We start from the raw sequence: 12,854 nt of genomic DNA on the forward strand, positions 1-12,854 counted from the left end.
CTGATGAAGATGTTGAACAGTGCGGGCCCGAGGACCGAGCCCTGGGGGACCCCACTGCCCACATCCCTCCAGGTCAAGCATGACCCGTCCACCACCGCTCTCTGGGTGCGGCCCTCCGGCCAGCTGGCGACACGTCTGACTGTGTAGGTGTCGACACCACAGCCCCCAGTTTCCTAATGAGAACGGGGTGAGAGACAGTGTCAAAAGCCTTCTGGAAGTGCAGGAAGACGATGTCCACTGCTCCCCCTGTGTCTAAGGATTTGGTGACCTGGTCGTAGGCGGCCGCCAGGTTGGTGTGACAGGACCTGCCACTGATGAACCCGTGTTGGTTGCCCCTAAGCATAATCTCCCCTGTTGGCTCCTAATGGATGTGCGCCAGGATAATTCTCTCAAGAAACTTGCCCAGGACTGAAGTAAGACTAACTGGCCTATAGTTCCCTGGGTCCTCCTTCCTCCCCTTTTCTGAAGATGGGAACCACATTGGCCCTCTTCCAGTCCTCTGGCCCCACACCAGAGCACCACGAGTGTTCGTACGGCCATGCCAGGGGTCCTGCAATTTGGACTTGTTGACCTGAACTGAAACTCTGCCCCATCCCCTCCCCTCCCCTCCCCTCCCTGAGTTAATTTGACATAAACCTGCATCTTCACAGGGTGTTGTTGTGCTTCATATGAGTTGTGTGAGCTACAAGAAAACCATTTTATATTAATCTTCAGGGAGCAGGATTTGTAGAGTTGAAAATCCCCAGAGAGGAGGTCAAAGGAGAGAGGATGTTTCAAGACAAAGGAAGCTTGGGCCAGGAGCAAAAAATTCAGATTATAGGGGAATTGTTGATTGTGGCACCAGCCGAGTTGAAAGAACGGTAGCTTAAGGAGGGAGGGACTTAGATGAGTTAGAAGACAGGCCATGAACTGCACAAGGAGAAATTTGGAAAAAAAACTCGAGGACTCCTGAGCAACTACCCAAGACTGCTGAGGAATGGTGAGGAAGCTAAGGCAGGGAAATACTTTTGTTGCACCTAAATATTTCTGGTGCTGCTGAAAGTTGGGAGCGAGTGGTTGTTTTGGGACCTTTGTACAGTCCCCCTTACGTGTGCCGACTCCTGTGTCTCCCTGATTGGGTACACAGGAAATACGATTCAAGCAAGTGTGTCACTCAGGAAATGGTTGTGCTCAAGCTGCTGGGCAATCTGAAGGAACCGGCGCTAGTCAGAGCCCCAGTTTTCAGGAAGCAATGCCAGCCAGAGGGTTTGCACCCGAAGCTGGTGAAACTGGGGCTTTGGTCAGATTCACACAGGAGCCCAGCCACTTAGGACCCCAATCCAGCAGCCTGGTGAGCATGTCAGACCGGACGAGGGGCTGGGATGGACCCATTCCCAAGCCTTGCCTCCCAGTGCCGAAGCCATTAGGCTCACAAGGATCTGTGCTTCAGTAATGAATACCAGCCTTGGTCATTCATCCACATACTTGCTGCTGCGGCTTCACCCTGGAGTTTTCGTGTCGGCTCGCTGGCAATCAGAGAAGCAGGTGCCTCTTGTAACACCCCGACTCTGGTCTTTGGACCTTGGCAAGCAACAAAAGACATCTTCTAGCTTCACTGACCATGGTGCCACTTGTGCTTTCGGGTGCAAGCTTTGCCTGGTTCTTTGTTTCTCTAAGGGCCAATCCCCTAAGGTGCTGAGCTTCCCCAGTTGATGCCAGGGGGAGCTTACCGCCTCTTAGGATCAGAGCATCATTATTTAATTGGCTGCTTAGAGCATCTGAGTCGACCAGGTTTCAGGAACCCTGATGCTGATCTGCATGGAAGCAGCAGCAGGGATTTTCTGCAGCGCTAGCCATATGGAGCGGGTCGGTTATGCAGTACATCAAGGTGCAAGACAGAAGCTCTGTCTTCCAGCTTAGCAACCCATGGTACATCACTTGCCAAATGGAGCAGGCAAAGCCAGCATTGCACCAGCTCAGCGCAAGGCAGGATAAAGGAAGCGTGTGAAAGCTCAGATGGGACTGTTTGCCCAGGCAAATGTGGTCATACTGAAGGATCATTAAGTGCATCCAGTGACAGCACTTCCATTTACTTTCTTCAGTGCTCTGAAGTATTGCAAATATTTTAATTGGGAGGCATAAAAGGTCTGACGCTCCTGTGAAAGTCAGGGTCAAAACTGCCAGACGCTTCACCATGGAGCGTGAGCAGGTCTGCACGCAAATCATTGCAGTGGGTGGGTCATAAATCACTGGCAAATAATTAAGGGAGACAGACCCCTTTAAAAATGTTGAGCTTATTAGCCACATTAATCACGAAAAGCTGTGATTTTATGAAGGTAAAACAGTCATCATGGGGCCTATGGTGTGTTTCACTGGCTGCGTTGTAAAGAGATATTTCAGTGTCCCTAAGACCGTGGTTTTTACCTGGAACAACTGTAAAACATTTGGGATTATTATCCTACAGCACAATTTGAGTTTTTGGCCAAATAGGTTACTGGAAAAATGAAAATTTCAAGATGTAAAATATGACTATGATACCTTAGGAGTCATAATTTGGTTGTTTCATGTTTGCGTTGTCTTCTGTGGCCTGGGCTCCTTTGCTGGACTTTGTCTTTTATGATGCAGATAGGGCTGCCGTGACGCACGGCACCCCGGTGCGTTGTAGGACAAGGAGGCCAGTCAGTCTGCTGGGTACATGGAGGGTAACGAGGGCACGAGGTCCTTGAACTACAGGACTCGCAAAGCACTATGGTGACGTTTTACAACTGCACTATTTCACTTTTTAAGATTTTGGTGCTTGAAGAAACCCTGACATTTCCTACAGAAAACAAACACTGGCTGCAGAAAGTTCAACCGAAACTCCAATTAAAATGGACTGGCAATTTTTGCTGAGCCCATTTCTTACACTTGGCCGTGCCTAGGTGTTAGCTGATCAGAATCATGCCCCCCTACAGCCTCCACATCTCCCACGCCCCAGTGGGAAGGGCAGGCTCGTTCTGGCACCTTGACATTTCAGATCATTTGGGGGCTCTTTTCAAACTCCCATTTTATATACCCCCTGGTCGCACTTTTCTTGAAAACAATCCTGTTTCTGAGAAAACAAATCTATTACAAATATTTTCTTTTTACAACACCCCCCCCCAGCCATTTCCAAAATCGCGTAAACCAGAGTCACTCCCCCTTAAAAAGACCACCGTACCTCCTAGCCAGGATTGTGCATGTATTTGGTACAAACAAAAATATGTGCATTCAGTTTTCATAGCGCTTACATCAAATCCAAAGTAGCTCGGATCACGGAACAGAAATACTTTGGCTAATAAATACATCTGAGGATGAAAAATAAAAATCTATACATAAAAAAAACCTCCAAATGTCTGCTAAAGGAAATGTACACTTATATACACACTGTAAACAATAGACAAGTTGCCAAACTTCAGTCCAGCTCGGTGGTGGGGAGGTACAACTCTTCTTGGAACGGAAGCCACAAGGGTCTGCCGACTGAATCGGTTTTGCCAGCCATCCTTGTCATTAGGCCATCAAAGCAGCAAGGTAGAGCAATACGAAACAGAGGCTGGAAAGCCACCGTAGGGAGGATGCGGGAGCAATATGTTGTGGGACGATTAGGCCAAGGCCATATAGCAATTAGAAGGGCCTCAAATACTTTTCCTTTGGTGCGAAGTTGTGGGAACTGGGGGGGTCTTCTCTTTTTCCAGCTGATGTTGATGCTGCTCTTCTGAAGATCTGACATAAGATCAGCCTCAGCTGTAATTATTTACTCAAATCTAAGATGAATCCCTCCCCCCCAATCAGCAAGGGCCGGAGACGCCTCTCGTCTTAGATTTGTGGACAAAGTGGGGTGGATGGGGTGAGGCAAGTAGCTGCTGTGGCTCTAACTCCGACCTTGAACCTGGGCCGGGGCCTAAGTCAGAGCCGGGGCCTAACTCGGCTCCAGCTCAGGCTGGATTCCCCCCGGGCTGGAGCACAGGCAAACTGCATCCCCTGCCTGGCCAGTCAGCAGCACCTTTGCTGCTACACGGCTTGGCCAGGGTTGGGCTTGCACGCGCTATGCTCCAGGGAGGGACTAGACCAAGCAGCATCTGTTAGTAAGGGGGACTGGGGGCAGGGACTGCAGGGAGCAGGGGGAAAGGACAGAGAATGTGGGGGCTATGGGGAACTGGGGGGTCCCAGCGGTGGTAAAAAAGTGGGGGGGCAGTGGGAGGGAGATGAATTCAAGACAGCTCTCTGATAATTAGATTTGATACCTGGAAAATGATAACAAATTTATACATTTGTCTTAAATTCAGGGTCGACTTAGATTCGAGTAACTATAGTATGCATCAAAGTCAGCATCAACTCAGGTTGAAAATCCCATCTTTCAAAATTCCTTCGTTCACTGTTTGACGTAAGTAGGCAAGGCATGCTGGAATGATTACACCCAGGTCTCTGCTGAAATCCTTTCCTCGGGTAGATTCAAATTCTTAGCAAGCTATCCTTGCAAGGGGGAAACGTACATCCCTGATTTTATATGTATAATATAAATATTTAACCGTAATCCACTAGACTGCAGCAGTTGGCAGGTTTTATGACACCATTTTTATAGTGGATGCATCTAGATATTTCTAGTCTATGCTCTGCGGACTCCCCAAATGACTTATTTTAAACACTGGCCCAGCTGCAATTAGCAAATAATGGAGATGTATGTGTATGTGTGTAGGCTTATGCCTACTTTTGTCCCGGCAAATCCCCCGCAGCTTTGAACAGAGCCCAGAGGGAAAATCAATAAAATACCAAACAAACAGGCATTGCTTTACCAAGTGCTTTCAAAGCATTGGAGGCTGTAAACGTAAGTATTTTAAGACATAAAAATGAAACCAAAAAAAACTAATTTAAAAGATCAGACAGAAGGGTTAGCAATGATCTCAGCTACTAAGGAGAAATCGTCAATAAACTGTTTGCCAGCAACAGATAGAAAGCACTGCAAAGTCTCTAGTTTGTAGGGAAACGTCTATCATTGGGGGACATGACGTTACATGTGTGTATATCTATATGCACATAGAGACACAGCTACACACACACCTCTGGACTGGTGGATGGATGGAGTCTCATTTTGCTGTGTGAGGAGCGACCCAGGTAATTCCCTTGATGTTATCCAAGCAGGCCAAATATCTATACAACCTTTTGCTAGGCCCCTATTGTGGTAGGTGCAATTAATATTCAAAGTGCATGCTAGTTACTTAGATGGCTAAATGTCCTACTGGATACCCCCACATTACAGCAGCTACGCACTTGCACCCACAACGACTTGGATCTACAAACTGCGGCATCCAAATAGCAGCCTGCAAATGGGTTACCCACGGGTGTGGTTTCTTTCGTTTGCCCAGAAGCACCAGTCCTCCTAAAGACAGACGTGTCCCCCAGCCGTCCCCTCCGAATGGGTTATGCACCCCCGGATGATGGTGAAAATCTTTCTTCTGTGTCAGTGAACTGTGTGCTCATACGTGTGAAATGGCAGGTGAAGGCAGAATGAAAGGATCTTTTATATCATGCATGTCCCTCTAGACCTGGACCTATGACAAGCTAACACTGGCTTAATTTTCATTGGTTTGGTACTCCAGTGGAAATTACACCCTGGTCCTGAGTGGACAGACGACCAGTAGCTGCCATATGGAGGCTGTTCTAGTGCTTTAGGAGGTGAAGGAGCACGTACCAGCCTGTTTCCATAGGGCATGTGGCTACTCCAAGATAACTGAAGGTACATCTGCCTACAAGTGGCACCTACCCCAGTTCATTTATACTGCTGTGTTTTTCTGGCTACACCAGATTCTGGTAAGAACACTAGTGTAGGGGTTCACATCTTGTATCTGCTCCCTTTTTACACCAGCAGAAAGGTATAAAGCATTTAGCACAAGCTTTACTCCAGTTGGCACAGTGCCCCCATTCATGCTACAATCAGTGTTTCATTCAATATATGTGGGACTTCTCCTTGTCTTTTTTTCTACAGCTCCACCCAAACTGCCTGGATCCCAGCACCAGCGCCCATGAACTGCTCTGGCTTTGTCTATATTGTGCTTTCTTACAGTTCTCTGACCCTGATAGCTTTATCTCGGGTTGGGTGGAATAGCCAACTGCATGGATGAGCAATGCTTTAGAGAGGCCCAGTCTAACCCATTAGGCGTCTATCCATTCACGTTAGTGGCAGGAGGAAGTTAGCTCAAAATGGTTAGCATTAATTCAAGAAGAACTGCAAATTGAAAACTCCCACTGATGGCCGTGGGAATCTCGTGTGTGTGGTAAGAGCAGGAGATGGCCCATGCTAGAATGAAATGCACCTTCTCTTAGAAGCTAAGCAGCTCTGCAAATTGGACAGTACTTGGATGGAGACCTCGCTGGGATTTCAGCTGCTCTAGATAAAAGTCAGGGAGTTGGGAGTGAATGTCAGACCCCAGACACTGAATGAATGGCAACACCTGATTTCGCCCCCCAAGGACGAGGGCCCAATAGAGAGGGGAAGGAAGAGCAATGGCCTTGTGCCAAGATTTGTACATCAAAGCATGTGCAGACATGGCTCTTACAGTACTCAACAGCTACTTTGTGGGCGCATCTACATGAGATGCTTTGAGCGCAGTAGACTAGTTCTACTGCACATTCGTGCGGTGGGCAAACCCTGCGCTGATGCATAGTAGAATTAGTCTCTTGTGTACTACTGTGACCTAAAATGCATGTGTCGGCACTACTGTGCAGTAGTGCTGGTTACTGCAAATTTAGTTACTGCAAATTTACCTGTTAATGCAGGCACTAAACTAAGTGTGCAGTAACCACTGTACATTAATGCATGTGTAGATGTGCCTGCTGTTCCCAGATCTGCCTCTTTTAGCAGCACTCGAGGGTGTGTCTCATAAACCCGAATCAAGAACAAATAATTGGGAAAATCAAAACACCTTTCCCAAAGCCTTCCCATTGGGAATGTTGCCATCGGCATGGCAAAACTGAGCTGGGAATACTGTCCACCAGCTGGCATTGCTGCGCCAGGACTTCGGCCTTCTCTGAACGCACATGCTACCCAAAGCAGACAGGCTCGGTGTGGGTGCGGTGTTGGCTGGTGCTGCTTCATGCTACTGGCTTTCTGCAAGGAAGGATTTGGAAAAACCCCAGAACTGCTTGTGCAATAACTCATCCAGTTCAGTATCATAGCGAAAAGGGGAGGAAGGTGTTACGATAACTCAGATATGAACCACTCCGTGTATCACATTTGGGTATCCACTAGAGTAGGCTCTCTTCCCATGTCTGTTTTTTTTGTTTAAACATTTTTTATATTGAATTTCTGTTGCAAAGCAAATAGAAAGCAGGAGAAAACTATAACACCCCGTTTTCCTAACTCTGCGAGTCTGGCAGCTAGATTCCTTGTTTTACAAAACCACAGTCAGAAATACTATGTAAACTAGCCCATGCCCCAGTAATGAAAGACATGTGAGGCTCAATGGGCCAACTTCTATCCCAGGTGGGACTCTGCTGATGCTGTTGGGTTTACACTGGGGACCAATTTGGCATAATGGCTCCACACTGGAATTGGTTTTCCTGTTTTTTTACTTGCATTTGAGAGTGGGCCTGAGTTAACTGTGACTGAATTAAGATCTAAACGTTTCCCAGGACCACAGAGTTTTTAGATTTATGGCCCATTTCTTATCTTGAAGGAGGTTTGGTCTGGAGCCTCCTGGGCTCCACAGCTGCCTAAAAACCTCAATAAAATAAACATCTAGGGTACACATCTGGGCAGGGTTTGACAAACCAATTGTCCGAGTGCAAATACGCTAGGAAGCACAACACATAACTCGGTGCCGGGACTCAGTGCGTGGATGTGCTACTGATGGTGCCCCCCTGGAGGGTCACACATCATCTTTCTCCACATTGCCTGGGTACCCAGAAGCCACTGAATCCTCCTAGAAGAGGCATCCCATGTTGGCTCTGTGCACTTTCGACACAATACAAAATAAACAATGTGCCCTTGCCCACACAAATGAGGAGTGCTGCTGGCTACCGACTACTTCAGCTTGTACAACCAGGCAGTCTCGGGTTGGAATTGTATTTAAATGGAACAAGAACAATGCATCTGATCCTGACCCGGATCAGCTGAAAACACCTGAACAGCTTGAAGGAGGAAGAGGCAAATAGATGTGTGAGGAGGAAAGGGAAGGAGGAGAACCATGCATAACCAATGTCAAAAGGCATGTTTGGCATCGCCTTCCCCGCGCTGACACTGAAGAGATGTGGTGTGGTCAACAGTAGGAGGGCTAGTGGTGCCTATGTAAAGTTCAGAGATTTGGACTAGAAAAAAGACCCGTGCTCTCATTTGCTTCAGTGTGCAAGAATGACTATTGAGGCATAAACCCAGTTTATGCTTAGGTAGTAAACTGCAGCCACCACAGTCCACAGCAGGGATCGTGCCTGGACCGGGATTATGTGATGCAGTGGTCTGCATTAATGAAGGACTGGACTTGATGATCTAGGGGTTTGTTACAGTCCCCTCCTCCATGTGCCTACAAGCTCTTACCACTAGAGCTAAAGGAACACCTCTGTCAGGTGTTACTTGTTGGCAAGGTTGTTCCTTGCTGGAAACAACCTTGAAAGGGCAACATGAGCAGATGCACTAAGACAGCAGAATTGCATTCAACCTTGGTGTCTTAATGGGCTTGATCATGCCATGCTTTTATCGCACAAGATGCATCCCATTTTCCCATGAGCTGCACAGCTCCTTGGAGACACCAAGGTGCTATTACACTAGAAGGAACAGACCCTGTCTCAAGAGCCCCACTCTCCCACCACTTCCTTCACCATCGCGCAGCATGATCTGATAATTTCCTGAAGCTCCAGATGTTTCCTCCCAGGAGGAACCCCTGTTCTCAGAGCACTGCATAACCTCAGTGGGCGGCGTTTGCATCTGGGGACACCTGATCGTTGCTTCTACTGGACAAGCACATGGACAGTATCTTTCACCCACTCCATGTAATGCACATAGGAAAAAGAGAGAGAGACCCAACAGCTGTCCCAGTGGCTTTAAATATCTGTTTCTCTCAGCCCGCAGCAGTCTGTTAAGTCATACGTTTGATAGTCAATAGTTTCCGTGAAGTCATTAGGGATCGCTATAGAGACGGACTCAACCTCTGTCTTGTAAGCTGCGGTCACACTCCCTTTGCCTGAGCCGCCCCTGATTTTATGGGAGAGGCTGTTCATCTTCTCCTTCAGCTGGGTGGAGGATGGCTTCTGGAAAGGCATTTTCCACCCTCTGAAGCTTAGCGTTCTCCTCTGACTGGTTCTTTCCTGGGGCGAGGAGTGAAATATGAAAGAGCTGTTCAAGGTGGCAATTCTGGGCTTCATGTCCGGGTCTGAATCCCTCCCAGAGCTGCTCATGGAGGGTCCCCGCCAGTGGTGGTCGTACACCCTCCAAAGTGGCCGCCGTCTCCGGCGGCACTGGCACTTGAGCAGCCGGATGAAAGCTCTCTTGAACTCCTTGCTCGAGCAGGGGTAGATGAGAGGGTTCACACAGCTGTTGAAGTACCCCAGCCAGAAGATGACTTTGAAGACCATGTCTGACGGCTTCAGGGATGGAAAGAAGGAACCTGGGAGGAAATCAAAACAAATGAAGTTAGAGGGGGGGAATAGTGTGGCGGCTCAGAAGAGAAAGATCTGCTGGGGAGGTGGAAGGGATCTTAACTCTGCCTACGGTAGGCGTGCACCAGAGTTAAGCACTTGGTTGTGTTACTATGCCCCATGTGGAAGACCACCATTGCCATCACCATGAGCTTGTTTCAGTGCCTGGTTCCCTAGGGATCCATCCAGCCCCCTCTACTCGGGGTGCAGAGACTCTCCCAGCACCAGAAAAGGTGAAGTCAGACTCTGCAATGGGAGTCAGATGCCTAGAGGCATCAGTAGTGATAGTGGTAGTGATAGTAGTCGTGGTCGTGGTAGTCATGAGCTGCTTACAGGCAGCATAGCTTCATGGGAGTACCTTTAAAAGAAGACCCTTGGATCAGGGGAATGAATTCTCTTGTCATCTCTTTGCATACCTGCCCAGCCCCTGTCCTGCCCAATGGGGAGAGGATTTAGGCTTCTAGGCTTACACTGGTTTTTTTTTTTTTTTTTTCAGTTTCCACAATTTAACGGAGGGTTGGAATCCCAATGGGGACCTCTTGTAATGTGGAGAGGTGCAAGCATACAGCTCAGCTTGTGTCACCCACCTGCGTGGGTGCCTGTACAGGAGACAGAATCCAGGACAGCCTGGGTTCCCCACCAAGACTGTTGGTTGGTGCAGGAGTCTTTTGGATGGTGAGTGACTCTTTAAGTGAGACTGCCAACCCATCGCAAAGAGACACCCACCAACCATTGCATGATGACAATGTACTGTCAAAGGCTAGATATGAACCGGTCCCATGGAGCTGAAAGCCAGTCCCCATAGCCAAGTAGTAGCACTATTACTCACTGAAGATATCACACATTTGATGCTAGGGCTTGCTACTTGGGGTAACCATTTTTTTGTTGTTAGAACTAGTGTTATCATTGAAGAAAGGGATCCTGTGCCCTGATTTAGGGCTTAGGCACTAGTACCCATAGCTTCCAAGGTATGCAAACACCTATCTGCCTCTGTGGGCACTACTGACACCTTCCAAATCAGTCTCATAGGACTTTATACTCTTGAGGTGACTCAGTTACTGCTCTAACTGGCCATGGGTATGCCAATGGGCACACAAATCACACCTAACTTCTGACATCACCTCACATTGCAGAGCCCTTATACACATGGAAGTCCCTGGAGCCTGGAAGAGGATTGACAAGATAGACAATCCTACATCTGTCTCACCAAGAGAGCTTGTCACGTGTGTTGAGAACACACTTGAGATTATGTGTGTGTGTGTTTGCATGCCCCTAGCATTTTTGAGACATGCACATCCTAGAGTGAGCAGAGCTTAGGACATTGTCCTTGGATGTCAGGGATCATATGCCAAGTGTTGGCTATGGGGGGGGAGGGGGCAGGGGTTGAACTCCTGTCTCCCACCTCCCAGATCAAGGCTGTACTCATCAGGGTGTTGCCTATTCTAGGACTTACCTCTCACAATTGCTCCTGCCATTCTGCTTTGTATAATGACACACTGAACCCCTTGCAGGGGGGTTGCAAAGAGGGTGGAGCTGGATTGTTCTCAGTGGGGGCAGATGGCAGAACAAGGAGCCATGGGCTCAAGCTGCAGCAAGGGACGTTTAAGTCGGATATTAGGGGAAAAAAACACTTTCTTACTAGGAGTGGGGTAAAGCACTGGAATGGGTTACCTAGAGAGCTTGTGGACTCTCCATCCTTTTTAAGGCCTGGGTAGACAAAGCCCTGGCTGGGATGGTCTAGCTGGGGCTGGTCCTGCTTGGAGCAGGGGGTTGGACTAGATGTGACCTCCTGAGGTCCCTTCAAACCCTTATTTTCTATGATTTTATACATATTTATTGAGACTGAGTCTGTAGTTCCAGGTGCCAGGCTGATGCCATTTGTGGAACATGTAGATTCAAGTCCCCCCTCCAGGAAAAATTAAATTATACAGCATGGATTTGCTCCAACAGCTGAGTGTCCTGGGATGGGGACTTTGGGTGTATCCTGAACTGATTTAAACCACATGCTCCACACTCCAGGTGAAGTCTCTAACCACAAATTGCTGGCATATTTTCAAAGCAGGCTGCTCCTTGGGTCTTAATAGGGCACCATAAGTGGGTTTGTAGCTCAGGGGCCTAAATAAAGGTAGGTGCCTCTATCTGGCCGGTCAGTTCTCAGGTACCTAAAGAGCAGCCCAGTTCCTTCTCCATGCCATCCCTGGATGACACAAGCAGCTCAGGGCCCAGCTGGCTTCTGAGATGAGGTGCCAGAGAACATGGGCATCTAACCCAAGGTTCAGGGAAATCAGGGATTAGGCATTGCAATGCATGAATACCACTGAGGATATGGGTCTAATACCAGTATGCTGCAGTGACAGATGTAATGGGTATTAATCTGCAGCTAGAGATAGATAGATACAGACAGATAGCCTTGGGCCTTCTATTTATTTCCTAATGTTGGATTAAAAAAAAGTCTCCCAAGAGCCATCCGAGATGAGTCACTGAAAAACGTTACAGTGCGTTGGCAAGCGGACAGCTGAAGAAGGGATGCAAAGGTGAGTCTAGAAGTCGCACTGAAACTCAGCAACCTCTGAACGCCTTTATCAGCATGGAGGCTGCTCCCACCTCCAGGCAGATAAGATACATTAGTATTGAAGGAAGAAATGGCTCTGTCGCCAGTCATCGGCGATTGCTCCGTGTAAGCTGCATCTCTAGGATCGAACCGGTTTTTATGAAGAGCTCGGGCTCCGTCCCTCTGTAGATCCCAGTTGAGACAGCAGCAGCAGTAAGAGGTCCGTTCATAAAATCGTCCAAATATTTGAAGCCTGGATGCCAGTTTGGTCAAATGGAGCTGGGGGTGAGGGCAGGGAGAGTCAAGTTTTTGGGATGGTTTACAAAAAAGGGAGGGCTAGAGGTGTGAAGTCCTATTTCTCTTTCAACCGTGTGAGGCCAGAACAGTAGGCCTTCCCTGAGCATGCTCAGCTAGTTAGGCCCCCCTGGTAAGACGGGTGACATAAAGCTTCGTTTGTGAATCTTAATGGGGCTTAGGTGTGAGCTACATGCTTGGCTGTTCATCGCCGCTTGGACATAGATAGACTCGTGCATGCCCAGCAGCAGGTATTCAGAGACCTAAGGAGCTTTTCTGGTGGAAACTGAGGCACTCAGAAATTTAGGTTCCTCCAGGGTTAGGCAGCAACCAAGCAGAGGACGGAGGATCTACATGTCTGATGTAGCTTCCCAGGATGTTTAAT

At 48.2% G+C, this 12,854-nt stretch overlaps 1 protein-coding gene across 1 annotated transcript in view; it reads right to left on the reverse strand.

Annotated features, from left to right (window-relative positions):
- Positions 1-7,268: 7,268 nt before the first annotated feature.
- The window catches only part of ADRA1D (adrenoceptor alpha 1D), a gene marked incomplete at its 5' end in the record, with an annotated part of 69,081 nt that continues 63,495 nt past the window's right edge, over positions 7,269-12,854 (reverse strand). The window contains one exon of the mRNA XM_019553447.1: positions 7,269-9,593. Within this exon, the coding sequence (XP_019408992.1) occupies positions 9,031-9,593 (563 nt within the window). The remainder of the gene's footprint in view (positions 9,594-12,854) is intronic.

This window comes from Crocodylus porosus, unplaced genomic scaffold (assembly GCF_001723895.1).
Source record: "Crocodylus porosus isolate Cpor-Errol unplaced genomic scaffold, CroPor_comp1, whole genome shotgun sequence".
Taxonomy (NCBI): domain Eukaryota; kingdom Metazoa; phylum Chordata; order Crocodylia; family Crocodylidae; genus Crocodylus; species Crocodylus porosus.